Source organism: Protopterus annectens, chromosome 3.part1 (assembly GCF_019279795.1).
Source record: "Protopterus annectens isolate FY-2018-M chromosome 3.part1, PAN1.0, whole genome shotgun sequence".
In the NCBI taxonomy this organism is placed as follows: Eukaryota; Metazoa; Chordata; order Ceratodontiformes; family Protopteridae; genus Protopterus; species Protopterus annectens.
Window position 1 is genome coordinate 40,444,405 of NC_056732.1, and position 20,176 is coordinate 40,464,580.

Consider the following 20,176-nt stretch of genomic DNA (forward strand, 5'->3'; position numbering starts at 1 on the left):
TGGTAGGTCTATGTGAGACTGGAATTGTAGTGAGTGTGGTTTCCTTCTCCTCCTGACTGGTTACGCCAGTACTGAGTTGAGAGAGCTTAGCCTCCAGTTTGGCTATATGGTTGTATCTCTTACATGTGTTGGAATTTGTTGGGAGGAGGAGAGGGTTGTCTGTGTACATGAGGCAGTTGTAACATTGCCTCAAGATTCCCAGATTCACCAGCTGGACCGGAGAGGAGATTGACAACTGACCTTTGGACATGCTAGCATAGTATTGGGAATTACTTTATAACTGAAAAAAGGGCCAATGGGGAACAAGGTACTCAAGGGGAGTTTGTGAGGGTGTAGTGTTTTTAATTTTTTAGTGCTGACTTATATAATTGCTTTAGTGAGCAAGTGCCAGGTAACTTAAATGCAACAGGTAACTTAAATGCAAAAATGACAAACAGTAACTTTCTTTCAAGTGAAACAAGGAAATAAGTACAGTAAGCAATGCAGATATCACTAGGGATCCACAGAAGTGCTGAAAAGCCATGTTTTAGGTGGAATTAGCGTTTCAGGGAAATAACAAGCATACAAACAAAGCTAGATTCAGCAGGCCTGGATCTAGTCTATGCTACAGCAAGCAAGGTGTACTAATTTCAATAAGAAACAGTTCAAATATGCAGGCACTATAAATAAGCCTTTAACCAGAAATTTCCAGCTCAGAAGGGCAGAGTCCAGCCTCTCCTCCCACAAGAGTGCAGACCACGAACCTTCTTAATGTAAAATAACTGGCCTGAAGCCCAAGTGCTTAAACTAAAAGGCTTAGAATGAGATACACCAAGCAGTAATAAATACAACTGAGTACTTTTAAGATGACGCAAAAGCAAAATAAAGTAGGAAGAAACACAAATACAGTAAAAGCAGATACGTAAATACAACTGAATACTTTAAAGAATGCCTGGATTAGTGCTCAAGTTATACAAACAAAGCTAGATTCAGCAGGCCTGGATCTAGTCTATGCTACAGCAAACAAGGTGTACCAATTTCAGTAAGAAGCAGTTCAAATATGCAGGCACTATAAGTCTATAAGTCTTTAACCAGAAATTCCTAGCTCAGAAGGGCAGAGTCCAGCCTCACCTCCCACAAGAGTGCAGCCAACGAACACTTTTAATGTAAAATAACTGTCCTGAAGCCCAAATGCTTAAACCAGAATTAATACATTTTTAGAATAACAGACACTGAGCCCTCAATCAGCAGTTCCCAACTTAGAAGGATCTAAGCTACCTGTTCTGCCACCACAGTGCAGACCACAAACCTTCTTAGTGTAAAAACAACTGGTCTGAAGCCCAAGTGCTTAAACTAAAAGGCTTAGAATGAGATACACCAAGCAGTAATAAATACAATTGAGTACTTTTAAGATGACGCAAAAGCAAAATAAAGTAGGAAGAAACACAAATACAGTAAAAGCAGATACATTTTTTTTTCAGAAAAGTAGCAAAAACAGTAGTAAAAACAATTCACATGCAGTGCAAGCTGGCAGACGTGAGTATGTAGCAATATTAGTCCACACACAGTTTGAAAAAATTTAATTAAATTAAAAAGGACTAAAAGCAAGTGCAGAAAGGGTTTATTAGGTAGAATGCGGTAAAGAGATGGGACTGGGGGAGTGTCCTAGATCAAATCTACAGTGGGGTGGGCACTGCAAAAGCCACCAAATTTAAACTACAACCAAGAACAAGAAGGGGGTAGGGAAACCAGTTTCAACAGAGATGTGAGGAATCAGAGTGCAAATTATAAAACCAAAAAAATATATACTGATCTCTGTATATTTGCAGAATAGTAAGACAACAGATATCTAAGCAACAATTTAGCTCTATAATATAGAATACTACAAAAAAATATACTCAGCTCTATATATTTGCAGATAGTCTTGTAAGGCTGTCTCTCAACACACAGGTTCCACTTTGAAATGTTAAAAGAGGCAAAAGCAAAATAAGGTAATAAAGTAGGAAGAAACACAAATACAGTAAGGCAGATGAAGTGCAAATTTTTTTTTTTTGAGATGGAGGAAACAGAGCAGATTAAGATACTATAGGGGAATGCCCTTCCCAAGTGCTCTCTCTGTACACTGCAGAGGAGATGGGACTGGTAAGAGTATCCAAAATCAAAATATGATCTCAATGTACTCAGTTGAGTGAGTGTGCAAAAAGAGATTTACAGCAGGGGCGGGCAATTCCAAAGCCACCCAAGATTAACACCACAACAAGAAACAGGGAGAGTGGGTGGGGAACTACTGCAGAGATTCAGAGACACACACAATATTTACTGAATCCAAGACACACAATATTTACTCACTATTATGCACATACACATTTTAAACACGTGTGCAAACACCCTTATGCATAAATACCTTTATGCATGAATAAATGAGTCTGCTGAAGATAACTGAAAGACCAAAACACAGATATTCAAAACATCAACCACAAATTGCCAGTAATGTAATATTCAACACACTACTTTCTGTGCACTGAGGAATAACCTCAGTACACAGAAAATATAAACTTCAACATTTTTTTTTTTGCAGATAGCATGGGTGGGTACTGAAGAAAATTACATTCAGTGAGACAGTGGTGAGAGAGGTAATTGGGGTGCTTGGCCAGAGAATGATTTCATTAAGTGTTTGTGTTCAGTGTGTAATCCTAGTCTGGCTGTGGATGCTGGAAGCATGTACCCAGGGCAGCAGTGCAAAATCAATGCATGCTCTTGAAGCCAGGCCATATTTAGCGAATTGGTCAGCAAGAGAGATTTGTCTGCATCTTTTCTTCTTTAACCTATTAAGTGTCAGTGGTGTGACATACGAGACTATCTCTTTGGTGGCAATATGGGCAGTGAAGCAGATACATGGACTGCAGACCCTGTCCCCCACACATCTGGCATTTTATTTGGTTGTCAGTGGTGGTATTCAAACCCAGTGTCAGAGTTGTCACCACAGTAATTAAAGATCTCCATTAATCAGAACAATGAATGAGATCACGGAGTACTTATACCAACACAGATAAGTTGAAACAAAGGCAAGTCAAGATCCCAAGGGTGAAACTAGACAAGCTAACCAATAAAGAAAAGTGGGGTAAGGTACAACCAAACAAGTTCCTAACAGCATACAACTCCCAGTGGAGTTCCAGAAAGATATAAAATCAAGCAGAGGAGCAACAGAAAATCATGAATGTGTTGAGCTGTTGTTATCAGAAGAGAAAATCCCAGTAGTTTCCAAATGCACAACGTCCCCAAAATCACAGTTTCTATTTGTCTCCAATATCACAGTGCAAACTAATATTTTAACACCACCAAAATCCCACGGCATATGATCACTGACATCTTACTTGTTCTCATTTCTAACCACTGGCATCCAGACATCAACTGCATATTTTACACACCCACACCCACACACACACACACACACACACACAGACACACACACACTAACAAACACATATAGACACACACACTAACACACACACACTAACACACACAGACACACACACTAACACACATAGACAGACACACACTAACACACACACACACACACACTAACACACACACACACACACACTAACACACACACACACACACACACACACACACACACACACACACTAACACACACACACACACACACACACACATACACACACACACACACACACACACACACACACACACACACACACTAACACACACATACACACACACACACACACACACATATACACACTAACAAACACACACGCACGCACGGAGACACACACACTAACACACACACACATACAGACAGACACACACACTAACACACACACACTAACACACATACACAGACACAGACACACACAAACACACACAGACATACACACAAACACACACAGACACACACACACACACACACACACACACACACACGAATGCATACACACACACACAGACACACACATACACACACACAGACACAGACATGCACACACACACACACACACACATACACACACAGACACAGACATGCACACACATACACACACACACACACACACACAGACACACACGCACACACTAACACACACAGACACACACACACGTGTGTGTGTGTGTGTGTGTGTGTGTGTGTGTGTGTGTGTGTGTGTGTGTGTGTGTATGTCATGAAATGTCAAATCACTCTGTGCAATTACAACTACTCTATATAATACACCCAACTACAAACCAAGATTAAGTGTCATCTGGGCTGAAATACCGTTACGGAAAGGGATTTTAGTAATATAATGTAATGTATAAGGTTAGAGTTAGGGGAAAGGGTAGGGTGAGGGTTAGCACACAAGTAAGGTGGCCGCAGAGCCTGCCCTACACACTACGTAACTAATAACCCTTTCCCCTAACAGTACAATCACACAAGACAAAAGCAAACAGAACACACACAATACCAAACATGCCAAACAGCAAGGGTATCCCCTACCTAACTGTAACCCTAATCCATGAACATTAACACATACACACCATTCACTACAACCTTTTCGGTGAAACATTAATTTTCCTACACACCCCTACTTAACAAACACTATTAAAATAAATGTTCAGCCATTTGAGCAATCAATTGAATGTGTTTTCAATATTTTGTGCCTTCAATGTTTTTCACCGCCTCAAAAATATTTTGGTTGAATGTGCTTTTGAGATTTGAAGCTGCAGCCATACAAAACTATATAACAGGAACTGTACATTTTTGCTTAACTACAGGACATTGTCTAACAATGATAGCACTGGGTGGTGCTGTTATAAACAGGAAATGATACTGGTATTGTAAAACGTAGCATAAGAAGGTAACAGGACGAGTGACCTGTGAGTCTTGTTACAATGAATGGAAGGTACATACTCAAAGACAGATAAAGAAACATAAAATAGCCTACTTGTCTCTACACTTTTCCAGAGCCTCATCAGCAATCTGCTTAAGGTTTACCATTTTCTCTCCCCTGAAAAATCCATCTGAACAGAAAAAGGAAATGTATAATATTAAGTTGTAGTTCAAAAACTAAAACACTGCAACTATATCTAATTCAAATATCCTTTAATATATACCTGCAGTGATCAGGTAGGCACATTGAGAATCCAAAATTCTGTCACACAGGGACTCTGCAGAGAAGCCAGCAAACTAAAAGTAAGACAAAATAAGAAATTAATTTACTGTAATACTGAACAAAATTAAATATCAGTTAGAAATATCCCATGAGTTTGTTTCCTTACTTGGGAACTACTCCAAAATGATGATTAACAACAGACTACAACACTGAATTTTCTCCCAGAACAAAGGGAAAGTTCACGTTGCTTTTAATGGATCAGACTACAGGATGCATCAAAAGGTGACAAGACAGCAAAGGAAGACAATGTAATTTCAAGTCTTGCTATTGTCAAACTATATATGTAATTATGAGATTTTGCTAATAGCTTCTATTCTAGAATAGCTATTCTCTTGTCTTGCCAAGACTGCTGGTAATTTCCTAAATTAAATCCATTTACTATATTTATACATATCACTCCACAGTATTGTCTTAATTTTTTTTTATTTGGAGATTATTTTTCTTCTACCAACTGTGTCCATTGAATTTTTTTTCCCAACTGGATATTCAACATTAACAAAAAAAAAGAAAAGAGAGGAAAAAAAAAACAAATACATAAACACAAACCAAAAATAAATAAAACAGTCAATCCTACAACGTTACATCTGCTGCATTACCCGAATCTGCTACACACAACAGACATACAAACCATGCATAATTCAATCTGTAGTGTCCTGTGCTGCAGAGAAATGGATACACAGATTCATAGATTAGAACCAGGCTAATTGTCCTAGTGGGCCATTTTAGGACTAGCCAATTTCCCCGCCAAGGCAAGAACCAAACCCTGTACCTTGTATCTGTAAGGCAAACACTTTAACCAAACTGCCAACTCCCAACCCCTGATGTAGTATTTTATCTCCCACCTCAGAAAAATCTGTTAAAGAAGTAAAAAAAAGGTACAGCTATACAAGTAAACTTACTATAAAATTAGATGTTTCAATGACTGCTGCTGCACTATCCTTCCAAGGATATAGCAGCTGGCCAGCTTCCAAAGCTTCAGGCCAACTTCCATGCACCCAAGCTGTCAAGCAGCTCGAGCCGAGCTGACTAGAAGGCAAGTTTGGGTGCCAAGCCCTTCAGAGCTTTCCTGCCAACAAAGAGAGTGAGGCTGAGCCCAGAAAGGACAATGTGATGAAGAACAAAAAATAAATAACCACAGTCTGGCATAAACAACATACCAAAAACAAGGCGGACAGAAGGAGGGAGTGGCTATTGTAGCAGTGATCATTCGAACATCTACTGTTATGGTAAGCTTACTTAGACAACTGTACTATGTTCATAGGAGATTACCATGCTAAAGGCTTAAGAACCCTTACAAGCCTTTCCAGTATAACATGATTTCACCCAATATGTGGTTTCTAGGGACAAGAAAATGGCAAAGGTTTACCCATATGCTTTCAGTATTTTAGAGATTGCTCTTGTCCAAAAGGGACAAATGTGCTTCCCTAGGTGTGAATTTGCAATTCTCCATTGACTGATCTAAAATGCATGTGAGGAGGGTTAGTTCTGCTTAATGTGAATAGAAAGTCTGTTCCAAGGAAATGGCAATCTCTGTGTTTGCAAAATCCTCTCAAAAGTCTCTGTCTTGGTGCCAAACTATGAGCAGCCCTGGATAAATGAGCTTTTTTATTGTTTAGCAGAAGTGCTCCAACAATATCAACCAAACCTTAATGGCCACACTAAATCCCAGGGACAGTGATATATAGCTTCAAGGAACAAACAATAATCCAGTCAGCAAGCAGATCAGTACAATACAATTCTAACTAGCCCCTAGTCATTAAAGTAGTTTCCCTCAAATTGAAACTATTCCTGACCCAGAGTATTTGTAGGTACGTTTGACAAAGCAGATTAATCTAAAGAAACAAATTATTTACTTACAAAAGTCAAATAATTTGTTTACAACAAGCCATGGATTAATCAAGTGCAAAATAGCTCTTAATTTTCTGTTGTGGAGATAATCAGAAGCTAAATTCCTTGGTTTAGTGTTTAGCAGAAGTGCTTCCAGCATACCAATCAAGCCTCAATAGAATATAGATCATTGCTGCAGTAGCCATAGCTATATGGATAGATTACTCTAGCTAACAACATTTGGGAGGTGGAAGAAGAAGATCATAGGAAGTTACTAGGCTAATGGCCTGGAGGCCCTTATAAGCCTAGTCAAGAGTTTTGCTCATGGTTAGAAAAGTCAGCACCTAAAACCTCAAAGAGTCCAGAAGCCCCTGGAGAATGCTCTTTCAAAGCCAGACCTAGAGAAAGAATCGAGTATGTATGGAGGAACAAGTACCAGCTTCTAGAATACTTCTACAATCCAACCCTTCCCAAAACGCCATAGATGAAGTCAAGGTCCTGGCAGAGTGGGTCTTCACCCTGAGTGAAATAATTTTGTTGTGGTGAGTATGGCAAAAGGTAAAACATACTCTTGTGAAGAATCTTGGTGCAGTGCATTGTCCAGAGGGTATGTCAGAGAACTGATAATGCGATCTATACATACAGAACCTTAAAAAAATGCTTCAAATCTGGATGAATAGTGCATCTTTTAAATCAAGTGTTACCAGGAAACTTAATGAGGAAGAAGACATAACAGGTTGTTAAATTACATCATTTTAAATTTGGGAATAATCACAAGCATTTTTAGGAAAGAAAGATTCAGAACTGGCCTCCAAGCATTTTTTCTTTGACGCTAAAAACATCCTTCAATAAAACCCCTTTCCACCTGGAAAGGGGGGACAGGTTCTATCACTCTTTGAGACAGCATGAGATGAAGGAAACAAAACAGTCTGTGCTGGAGGAGGAGGAATGACCCCCTGGAAAGGACAAATTTCTTCCCACTACCATCTGTAATCTTGATGAATGATCTTCAGAACCAATCTGTCTGAAAGTATCTGTTGCCAAAAAGAAAAGTGGAAATTCAGACTTTCTGGAAGAAAAAAGGGGCTGCCAGGGTCAGAGGCAAGAACAAAGTCTCTTAAACAGTCATTCTAACTTACTGTACTGCCCTTGGATTGGGGAGCGCTTACAAAATTCTTCTTGGAACCCCCCCTGACCATTTCTTCTCTTGCATGTGTGTTTACCTGTATTTTATTACACTTGCCAAAATAGGATGGGAAATTAGAGAATCCCTTGGAAAACTTAGAAAAAGAGGACTGAGAAATCTTAGCGATTCACTGTATCAGCTTACCCCTTTCATTATAATTTTTATCACCTCTGCAGCAGAGGGGCCAAAAACTAAATATCAGTCTCAAGGAGTATTTAAAATTTCATTTTTAACATCACCTGGGATGTTCTGAGAATGCAGCCATGCAAGCCTCCTCAAAACTGCACTAGAGGCCATAGTCCTGGAATAAGTAGCAACATAGTCTTATACACAAACTGTAGACAGTTATCAATGATTTAAACAACAAAAATAAATAAATGAAAGCAGATTTTCCTCATAAGAAGAAACTACAAATAAAACAGTAATCAAACTTTCACAATTAGTCAGAACAAACCTTAAACATGTGTGAAGATATGAGGTATTGCCAGCTATTCCAGGAAAAGCAGGGCAGCGGATGTGTAACATATATTTGTTTATCAGACTGATTTGTACAGATGCTTGTGTTTAAAATGTATTTGTAAAGCTGCTTGTGTTAAAAATGTACCACTCAACAGAAAAGAAATATACATTTATATCAGACTGTACTGTTATAACTGAGGTAATCTATATATGTTAATAGAGGATACTGGAAGAGAAGAGATTAATCTCAGTCTATCTGATTTTGAAAAATAGTAAGAAATTAAATTACTTAAGATTGTATCTTGCAGTTCTGACTGCAGCCAGAGATGAAATGTCTGTGCCAGAGAATGGTTTAACAGGTCCTGTAGGAAGACTGGAAGTGTTTTATTGATTTATTGATTGATTTATGATTTCCAGAAGCTGCAACATATATTATCAAAGCTCTATGTGTGTGTATTATTGGCACATATGTGCAAGATTCTGGGCTAGGTGCTAGGAAAGGGGGTAGCATGGGAACCAGAAGTGAGATGACCTGATGTACATGATATCATTCTGTAACCATCACTGAAATTATGTTTTTAATACTAGATGAGAATGAAGTCTCAGAGGACTCTATTTTTGAAACCTGACAGAGAAGGATAACTCACTTACTTCATCTTGCCTTGCTTTAGTAAGTGACCATGGAAAAGTAATCCTTTATATCAGTCATGAAAATATAGTAAGATCAGTTAAGTACTGTTTTTCTGCATCTGTGTGAATCTATCCATCTGTGTTATTTTAATATTTCCTGTGACTGAAACTCTGGGGTTTATTGTAAATAGATATTTAATACTTTCATGTTATTATTTATTGTTAAATATATTTAAACTCCTCATTGTGGTTGGTCCTTTAGAGAATATTTTAACTGTTGTGAGCACTTATATCAATTTGGTGACTATGTGATCACTCGTGAAAGTCTTACTGCATTGGTCAAAACACTACCATTTGTATTAATATTAATTTCATTCAGTATAAGTGGGTATCCTTGTAAGAAATTTAGAGTAGCTGGTTTTGGAGTGTCTAAGGGCAGTAACTACCTTATAGTCTGGGGAGAAGGGGGCATAGCTAGTAAATCTGTGTCAGCTTTTCCCAGGTGGGTGTGTGTGTGTGTGTGTGTGTGTGTGTGTGTGTGTGTGTGTGTGTGTGTGTGTGTGTAAATCAATTCTCAAAGAGTGTGTGTGTCAGCTGCTTGGAGCAGGGTCACAAAGCAGTGATTTCACAGAGAGGGTGCCTTGGCTTGGACACTCAGCTGAGCAATCAACTCTACAACTATGCCAGTGGGGAGTCTTACCGGGGACCTGGAGAGAAAGAGAAATCCAGATCCCGGACTGAGGGTGTTCCCTGTGTGCTCTTAAGGGAAACTGTGACTGATGCAGAGAACTGCATCTGGAAATACTGGATGTATCTATTTTTGTTCCAAGTGAATGCCCTTCTCCAGTGTCAGTAGTGAGGTTTCAGGCTCTTTGATTCCTGACCCAGAGATGGGGGACATTACATATTGATAAACAGTGGTGTGGATATTAATTGAATTTCTGTAGCCTGTAGGCAGTTGTCACTGAAGGTGTGTTTACTCTCAGCAGCCACATGGTAAACATACAGAGTTTAATTTCACAACAGTTTTATTTATTTATTAATGTATTTATTTTTGTTAGATTAGTTTAGTTTAGTCAGAGAAAGCAGGCAAAGATGTCAGCAGAGGATTATGGCAGGCTGACAAAGAACCAGTTGGCCAAGGTGTGTGAAGCCAAAGGATTGGTGCATGAAAACCTGACTAAAGAGGAAATTATTTCAGCCTTAGTCACAGCTCAGACCATCAACCAGGAAGATTACCAGTCTGGTGATGAGAATTTTCAGCCCTCAGAGACAGGACAGTTAACCTTTTCCTCAGAGAACTTAAAAATCCATCTGGAGTTAAAGAGACTTGAACTGGAGGCCAAACATTTGTAATTAGAATCAGCAGAGAGGCTGCGGCATTTGGGAGGCTGAAGAAAAGGAGAAACAGATGGAATTAGAATCAGCAGAGAGGCTGCGGCACTTGGAGGCTGAAGAAAAGGAGAAACAGATGGAATTAGAATCAGCAGACAGGCTGCGGCATTTGGAGGCTGAAGAAAAGGAGAAACAGATGGAATTAGAATCAGCAGACAGACTGTGGCATTTGGAGGCTGAAGAAAAGGAGAAACAGATGGAATTAGAATGAGCAGACAGATTGTGGCACTTGGAGGTCTAGAAAATGAGAGACTGAAGGTGCTTGGAGGCTGAAGAAAATGAGAAGTAGCATCAGAGAGGGCAATGCTTCCTCTTCATCAGGGTCCTGGAGGTGACGCGGAAAGGAATAACTGAACCCCAGAGCAATAAAGGGCAGCACATTTCTTCCATAGTTGACAGAAGTTGATAATTTTGATATTTTTTTTCATATATTTGACAGAGTATGTAAAAAGTAAAATGCTGACCAAGGGCTTTGTGTACGGGTCCTGACCCCCTTACTCCATGGTAAAGCTGTAACTGCTGTTTCTAAATTGTCTGATCTGGACTGTTTAAAGTATGACAAAGTAAAACACTGTTCACTTGAATGTCTTAAGTGAACAACTGAAGCTTACAGAAAAAAAATTGTGAGCATAGACGAAGCGCAGATAAAGGTGTGTATCATTATGGTGCTAAGTTAAACACATTTTCATAGGTGCGTGAGTGGGTATCAAGTCACCACTTTTGAAGGGCTGCAGACCTTTTGTTGAGGGAGCAAGCCCTTAGCACTTTGCCTAAGGACATAAGAATCTGTCTGGCAGACTGGCAGTGTAACTCTTCAGATGAGCTGGGGACAAAAGGGGATCTCTACTTAAAAAGCAGGACATCACTGCACAGAAAGGGGACACCCAAGTGCTGCACATGAATATAACAGAAACCATGCTGGGCAGCCTAAACCACCCCAACAGAGGGAACTAGGAACAGGAAAAGCCACTAGTTCATGAACAAGGTCAGGATCAAGGGTTACATTTATTTATTTATTTATTATTTATTTATTTATTGACATTTGTTAACCGGGAAAGTCCACTGAGCTTGAGACCCATTTTCAGTGGAGGTCCGGGAAGAAAAGCTCCAAGTTACATGAAAATCATTACAATAATTTGTAAGGAAATAATTACTTATAAAGCAAGTGAAATAATACAGAAGACTACCTAATCAGCACATATGTTGTAACAATGGAACATTAACATGTAGAAAAATTATACAGTTAGAAATATTTAACAACACAGCTCATTTTTTTTTTGGGGGGGGGGAGTAGGAAAAGGTAAGAGTAGTGGGGAGGTAGAATTAGAGAGTTAAACTTAAAGGTAGGATAGATATAGCTAGAATCTTATAACTAGGTGGTGGGAATATGTGGATTATAGGTGGCATGCATTTAATAGTAGTATTAAAAGTAGAAAGTGACACAGAAGAGAAAATGTTTTAAATTAGTTGTATAGATGTGTGGAGTGGGATACTAAGGATTAGGGATAACTCATATGGTGTAACAGTATGACATATACATAAGTATATTTGCTATGTGAAACAGTTTTGCTAGATTAAGGAGGCTCTGAATATGTGTTTCATGTGCAGCTGGGGTTATCAATGAGATGTTGTTTTAGTTTTCTTAAATGTTGTAAATGTAATCAGTGGGGCCATGTATCATACAGATGTTCATGGAAGCAAGGGTGGGGAACAAAAGGGGGGAGCCAGCAACTGGGAATAACAGTATGCCAGTGGTAAGTTGTCTGGAGACAACAGGAGTACCAAACTATCACCAGAGTTTATAACTGATATTAGTAGATGGAAAACAGGCCACTGCTAAGAGAGACACAGCCTGTGACATAACCATTGTGAAGCCTGCAGTGGTTAAACAGAAGCAGTACTTGCTTGGGCATTCCACTCCAATCAGAGCTTTAGGAGGGACCCCATTCCAAATGCCTTTGGCCATGGTTCACCTTGAACGGGAGGGTGGAAAAGGAGTAAGCAAGTAGGTGTGTTTGAGGATATCCCTGCAAATGTTTTGATAGGGAATGATTCTGATAATGCAGTACCTTCTGTGCATGCAGTCAGGCTTGGAGACAGGCATGTGGGTCTGGTAGCCTGGGGGAGACCTAGACAGACCCGATACCTGAAACCAGGGCTGGCGAGGTTGTTATTTAGGGAGGGAAGCTACCCTGTAGCAGTGAGACTGAAGGCGAGTCACATCTGCTGGTAGCTACTGATGTTCCCTTGATCAGAGTGACTGCAAGGGCAGAGGTGAGTAGTAGTACCCAGCCTAACAGTGAGCCACCACTGTCAGAGGATACCAGACTTCCTGTGGAAGGGAAGCTGGAAAGAGTTACCAAGGTAGAATTGAGACAGACTCAGCTCTCAGACCCTCTACTAAGAGGCTTGAGGGAGGTAGCTAGGGAGGCACATGATTCTCAAGGAAAAAGGGAGTCTGTATACTGGGACAAAGGGTTACTGTATAGACAGTGGAGTCCTGAGGGAGGGCTAGAGGGTGAGGTAATACAGCAGTTGGTAGTGCTCAGAGTCTACAGTCTGGCACTTCAAGCCATAGCCCATGACATTCTTTTTGCAGGTCATATAGGCATAAAGTGTACTAAGAAATGTTTTACACAGAACTGTTATTTGGCCTGGGATTGCAAGGGAAGTAACAGGGTACTGCAGGACCTGTGAGCAGTACCAAAACATAAGCAAGGCAGAAGACAAGGGCAAAGCTCCTTTGATGCCTTCGCCTGTGATTGAGGTGCCATTTCCAAGGGTAGTTATGGATATTGTGGGGCCTCTGCGTACTCCAAGTTCCACAGGGAAGAAGTGTATCCTGGTGGTAGTAGATTATGCTACTAGATACACTGAGGGTGTGGATCTGTCCTCCATTGAGACAAAGAAGCTGACAAATGCCTTGTTATAGATTTTCAGCATGGTAGGTTGCCTGAGAGAAATACTTAATGACAGAAGTGCCAGTTTCAAGTCAGACCTGCTGGCTTGTCTGTGGGAGCACTGTGTGGTGAAGCACGTAAAGACCAGTCCCTACCATCCCCAGGCTAATGGTCTTGTGGAGTCGTTAAACTCTACACTAAAGATCATGCTATGGGCATTTGTAGACCGATTTAAGACAGAGTGTGACAAATATTTTACCATCTGCTGTTTGCATACAGAGAGGTACCTCAGGAATCCAAAGGTTTTTCACCTTTGAGTTGCTGTATGGGAACAGAGTGAGGAGACCTTTAGATTGGATTCATGCTGAGTGAGAGGGTGAGAATGAATTCTACAAGCAGTCTGTTGTGGCATATGTCCTAAACCATAGTACAAGGCTTAGGGAGCTCATGGACTTCGCCCAGGAGAACCTGGCAGGACCCCAACAGCAGAAAAAGGTCTGGTATGACAGGAATGCTTGAGAGTATGTTGCTGGACAGCAGGTTATGGTTCTTATTCCTGTAAGACACAATAAGCTGCAGGCAGCTTGGGAGGGACCCTTCAAAGTGATAAGGAATGTCAGTTGTGTTAACTACATGGTAAACTTGCTAGGCAAGTGGCAGGGGCACAAACTGTACCATGTTAATATGATGAAACCTTACCATGATAGGGAAGCACTGGTGCTGAGCATTTGCAATTGATGGTAGGAGGAGTCTGTGGGGGATTTGGTGGCTGATTTCCTCAGTGAGGCTCGGACTGACACCTAAGTGGAAGGGGTAGCAATTGCCCAGCTGCTATCCCCTACCCAGGTTCGAGAAATCTGGACAGTGTAACAGGAGTTTGGGGGTGTGTCCACAGGGAAACCTGGGTGCACCCACCTGGTGCAGCACCATCTGTATACAGGATCCCAAAGGCCTATCAAGCAGGCCCCTTACAGGGTGCCTAAGTGAGTCAGACAGACTCTGAGGGAGGAGATACAGAAAATGTTGGAACTGGGGGTAATCCAGGAGTCCAGCAGTCCCTGGGCCTCCCCATAGATGCTGGTACCAAAGAAAGATGGTAGTACCAGGTTCTGTGTGGACTACAGAAAACTAAATAGTCACACAGAGTCAGATGCTTACCCCATGCCTCGGACAGATGAAGCCTTAGAGTAGCTGGGTGGGGCTAAGTGTCTGACCACTATTGATATGACTAAGGGATACTGGCAGGTGCCCTTGACTCCCACAGCTAGAGAGAGGTCAGGCTTTGTGACTCCTTTCAGATTATATTAGAACATAAAGATGCCCTTTGGGATGAAAAATGCCCCAGTGACCTTCCAGAGGCTGGTAGATCATATCCTAACAGGAGCAGGAGATTATGCCCTTGCTTACCTGGATGTTATTGCAATTTACAGCCATTCCTGGAATGAGCACCTTCAGCATGTCATGGAGATCCTGGGCAAACTGCAAAGGGCAGGGTTGACCATTAAGCCCAATAATTGCTAGGTGAGTATGGCAGAGGTCTCCTACCTTGGATGTAGAGTGGGGAATAGTAAGATCAGGCCAGAACCTGACAAAGTAGATGTTACTCAGGAGTGGCCTGCCCCTGTTACCAAAAAGCAGGTGAGGGCATTCTTGGGGACAGCAGGGTACTATAAAAAATTCATTCTCAATTATAGCACAATAGCTGCTCCCCTCACAAATCTGACAAGGAAAAACAGATCAGACAAGTTAGCATGGACCCCAGCCTGTGAAAAGGCATTCCAAAAGTTAAAAGGGACTTCAGGAGGACCCCCTGCGTTAACCAGTCCAGATTACAGCAAAGAATTTGTTGTGCAGGTGAATGCTTTGACCCATTTGGTGGGGAATGTAATCCACCAGATTTCCTCAAAGGGAGAAGAGTACTCAGTTGTATATCTCAGCTGTAAACCCCAACCCAGGGAGGAATGTTATGCAGCTGTAGAAAAAGAATGTCTATCCATAGTATGGGCACTGTAGAAACTTCAACCCTATCTGTATGGAAGGAAATTCACTGTAGTTACGGACCACAATCCCTTTACGTGGCTAAACTGAGCCAGCCAACAAAATGCCAAGTTATTAAGGTGAAGTCTAGGGTTGCAGGCATATGATACAACAGTGTAGCACCATAGTGAGATTAGCAATGCCAATGCAGATGGGCTCTCAAGACAGGGTATGGGTTACTGTATTCCCAGACAGACTCATTCCTCTCAAGCAAATTTTCTCAAGGGTCATTTGAAAAACTAGCAGGAATCTTCAAAGGGGAGAGATGTGACAATGTGAGGTATTGCCAGCTATGCCAGTAGAAGTAGGGCAGTAGATGTGTAATACATGCCAACATAGCTAGCTGGAGTTTTGTAAAGAGTTATATGTCATTTGTATATCAAACTAATTTGTACAGATGCTTGTGTAGAAAAATGTATTTTTAAAGCTGCTTGTGTTAAAGATGTACCAACAGTGTGTCCTGCAGGACAGAAAAGAAATATACATTTATATCAGACTGTAATGTAACTAAGGAAATCTATATATGTTAACAGAGTATACTGGAAGAGAAGATAAGAGGTTAATCTCAGTCCAGCTAACTTTGAAAAACAGTAAAAAATTAAATTACTTAATTTGGGCCATAAAGATTTTATCTTACAATTCTGACTGCAGCCAGAGACTAAATGTCTGTGCTAAAGAATGGTTTATTAGCTCTTGTAGGAAGAGTGGAAATGTATTTTATGACTTCAAGAAGCAGCAACAGATCCTAGCAAAGCTCTTTGTGTGTTTATTATTGATACATGTGTGAGATTCAGTTTCTAGGGAAAGGGGGTAGCGTGAGAACCAGAAGTCAGATGACCAGATGTATGTGATGTCATCTTGTAATCCATCACTGAAATTAAGTTTTTTAATACTAGATGAAAATGAAGTCTCAGAGGACTCTGTTTTTGAAACCTAACAGAGAAGGATAATTCACCTACTTCATCTTGCTTTGCTCTAGCAAGTGATCAGAGAATAGTAATTCTTTAGATCAGTCGGGAAAGTATAATAAGATTAGTTAAGTACTGTTTTTCTGTATGTGTTATTTTAATATTTCTTGTGACTGAAACCTTGGTGTTTAGTTTTAATACATATTTAGCATTTTCATGTTCTTTTATTACTTATTAATAAATATATTTAAACTTCTCATTCTGGCTGGTCTTTAGAGAATATTTTAACCTTTGAGAGTACTTATATGTATTTGGTGACTCTGTTGCCACTCCTGAAAGTACTGCATCGATCGAAACATTAACATTTGTATTAATATTAATTTCACTCAGTATAATTGGATATTCTTGTAAGAGCCTTAGAGCAGCTGGGTTTGGAGTGTCTGGTGGCAGTAACTACATTATAGTCTGGGTAGAAGGGGCATAGCTAGTAAATTTGTGCCAGCCTTTCCGAGGTGTGTGTGTGTGTGTGTGTGTGTGTGTGTGTGTGTGTGTGTGTGTGTGTGTGTGCGTGTGTGTGTGTGTGTGTGTGTGTGTGTGTGTGTGTGTGTGTGTGTGTGTGTGTGTGTGTGTGTGTGTGTGTGTGTGTGCGAAAATCAAGTCTCACAGAGTGTGTGTGTCAGCTTTTTGGAGTAGGGACACAAAGCACTGGTTTCACAGAAAGGGTGCTGGAGGACTTGGCTTGGACACTTGGCTGACGACTCAACTCTGCAGCTGGCAAGTGGGGGGTCTTATTCGGGGTGTGGAGACAGAGAGAGAGAAATCCAGAACCCAGACTGAGGGTGTTCCCTCTGTGATCTTAAGGGAAATCATGCTTGATGCAGAGAGCTGAATCTGGAAATACTGTGTGTATCTATTTTTGTTCCAAGTGAATGTCCCTCTCCAGTGTCAGTGGTGAGGATTCAGGCTCCTTGATTACTGGCCAGAGAGGGGGATATCACAAGATGTAAGCCTGACAATTCAAAATTCTGAAAATCAAAGTTCCACACACATACACTTTTTTGCCATACTTATGTTGCCACTCTTATCAGAAAGAGTAGGATTGGAATTCACCAAATGTTTAACATTAGTAGGATTAAGTAAAGCTAAAGCTGCTGGATCAGTTTTGTGAAGAATGAAAAAAAATATAAGATTAAAGAACTTTATATATCCTAGATGCCTTTTTAGGAGGCAGCTGGCTGTCAAGAAAATTGCAAGCAGTAGCACACATGCATATCGTCCAAAGCTGACAGAACAGGAGGAATGGATGTAGGTTCTGAAAATTCCTTCTGAAACAGCTAATAGCATTTTCTGAGGGACTGTAAAATCTCAGTGTTCTCCTACTGAAAACAATGGCACATTCTAGAAATAGTCTCAGAGAAAGAGAATCCCTGCAGGGAGATTTGTCAGCTTGAATCTCTGTAGGAAATGAGGTATCCTTCAATATTTTACCAGAAACTACTGTATAAGAAAGATTAATTGCCTGAAGTAAACCCTGAGCCAGACACAGTAAATTAGTCCTGTCAAAGGAAATTTGAGGAGTACAAGATACACGCTTAGTTTTCTGTTTCTTTTTAACATGAAAAATGGGACCAACAGTGTTATAATAAACGGCGGCAGCAGCTTCCCCAATGATGGGCACAGCATTCTGGCAAAACAGGGAAGCTTTTCCTGTTCCCTCTCCCAGGACCAACTAGAGTGGCTCTCCCTTGCCCTCTGAGGGACCCCAACAGCTGCTGAAGATGTGGCTAACCACCAGTCCATAGTGGTTGTAGATGCTACACCAGAGGGATCAGAGGTAAAATATGAAAGGTCTCAGGAACAATTAATGGTCACAGCAGAGTCACCCAGCTGCAGATGAGACAAATTGCTAGCCTGCAGTAATGGCAAAGGGCATTTTTTTTTTGGCTGGAAGAAGAACTTACAGAGGGACTAACAGATTGTTTCACGGTCAAGCTGAAAAATGGTGCCTCTTCCCTGGGGAAAACAAGCAGCAAATGCCAGTAAAAACTTAAGGACTTTAAAATTCCCTTTTTTCACAGACAAATAGAGTAAAAACCATTTTAAAACACTTTGCTGCCCCACAAATAAAAAATAAATACAATTTATCAGCAGAAAAAAATGTTTTTCAGTTACTTTAAACAACTTTTAAACGGAGAGGAAAAAGAGTGCTCCCATTTAAAAGTACAGTACAGTCTTATGACAGTCTATTAAAAGACATACTCCTAGCAAAGTCACAAAGCAGCATCCAGGCATGTTTCCTAATGACTATGCCTGCTCTGGCTGCTCGTGAGATGTCCTCCGCCATGTGCAAAATCAACTTCATTGAGGAGTTTGCAAGGAAGGAAAGAGTAGCCAGTTGGGGGAAACCTTTTACAAGTCCTCCTCCAACATGGTCTCCACAAAAGAGCTGGTTAACTCCTTAACCAGGCCCCTTTGCAATCGGGTGAAGTATGCCAAATAGTTTAATGACCTCAGAGTGAAGTAGCTGAGTCCAACACCCTGTACTCCTTGTTTGGCGGATGGACAGCGGAGCTTTGTTCAGCTAGCTCCTTTATACTGGCTGCTTCAATAACAATAGCATCTACTGGAACAACTTTACTCCAATGTGGACAATAAGAGGGTGGGGTAAGGAACTTATCAGGGTGCTTATGGATAGGCTCAACCGTGTCCAGTTCCTTCCTGGCCTAGCAAGAAACTAACTCTATCAGTTCATCCACTGGGGAAAACACACAGGATGTAGATGGATCAGCCCTGAAAGCCTCCAGAAACACCGATTCCTCTGAAGTTCGGGACGACCAGCCACCTTTCTTCCTAAGGAGTTCTAAGATGTCTATAAAAGAAACATGATCATCTGGTGATTGGGGTGATCCTTCTCCCTCACTGAAATTGGTGTCCTCTGTGAGAGACTCCATAGGAGAGTCTATGTGCCTTCTTTTACACTTTTTCTTCTGAGGGACTGGCTCATGGTGTGTTCCGGGGTGATACTGAAAGAAGGGGGCGCTCCCTAGAAAGAAGTGGTCTAGAGGGTCTCAGGGCTGGCTGACCAATGGCAGGAGTGATGGGCTCAGTGCTCAGATCCAGTGAAGGATGTGGAAGACCCTGGGTATGAGGACAGGGTTCTCTGATCCTACAGAAGGCCCTTTCTGCAACCCGAAAGGCTGACGGACCCAAGGAAACCCTCTCCCTAGGAGCCAAAGTCACTGGAGGAGAGAGAGAGCAGAGGCAACCATGGATCCAAGGCCTCCTGACAGAACTGGATCAGAGTTGTCAAGGGCCGAGACCTCAAGGGGAAGTGATGGATCTGACAAAGTCAGAGCTGAAGGCAACCCCCGACAGTTGGATCCAGGACCCTCTCTGATCCAACAAAAATGGAGCAGAGCTGGGCAGGGATATAGTTGGAGTCGAGGAAGGGTGCTTCCTCACATCCAACATAGTGTCTCACGAGAAACCATGATTTTGGGTTTCTGAAACCAAGGGATGGATCAGAAAAGGTGTCTGCAACGGAAGAGATGGAGAACTCATGGATCCAAGATGGGATGGAGATGGCAAGATCCCCATCTGAATCTGTGCCCTGAGGAATTTCTGCATCATCCTGACCATATCGGCCTCAGTGAAGCTTTGGAAAGACCTAGAAGAAGATGCCAAGGA

General features: G+C 41.2%; 1 protein-coding gene across 2 annotated transcripts in view; it reads right to left on the reverse strand.

The window, feature by feature from the left end:
* Positions 1-20,176, reverse strand: part of LOC122797979 (acetyl-coenzyme A synthetase, cytoplasmic-like) — a 1,448,208-nt gene that overhangs the window by 842,393 nt on the left and 585,639 nt on the right. For both annotated transcript variants that reach the window (XM_044066533.1, XM_044066532.1), the window contains exons 5-6: positions 5,089-5,161; positions 4,920-4,995 (exon numbers count right to left, since the gene is read on the reverse strand). In XM_044066533.1, the coding sequence (XP_043922468.1) occupies positions 4,920-4,995; positions 5,089-5,161 (149 nt within the window). The remainder of the gene's footprint in view (positions 1-4,919; positions 4,996-5,088; positions 5,162-20,176) is intronic.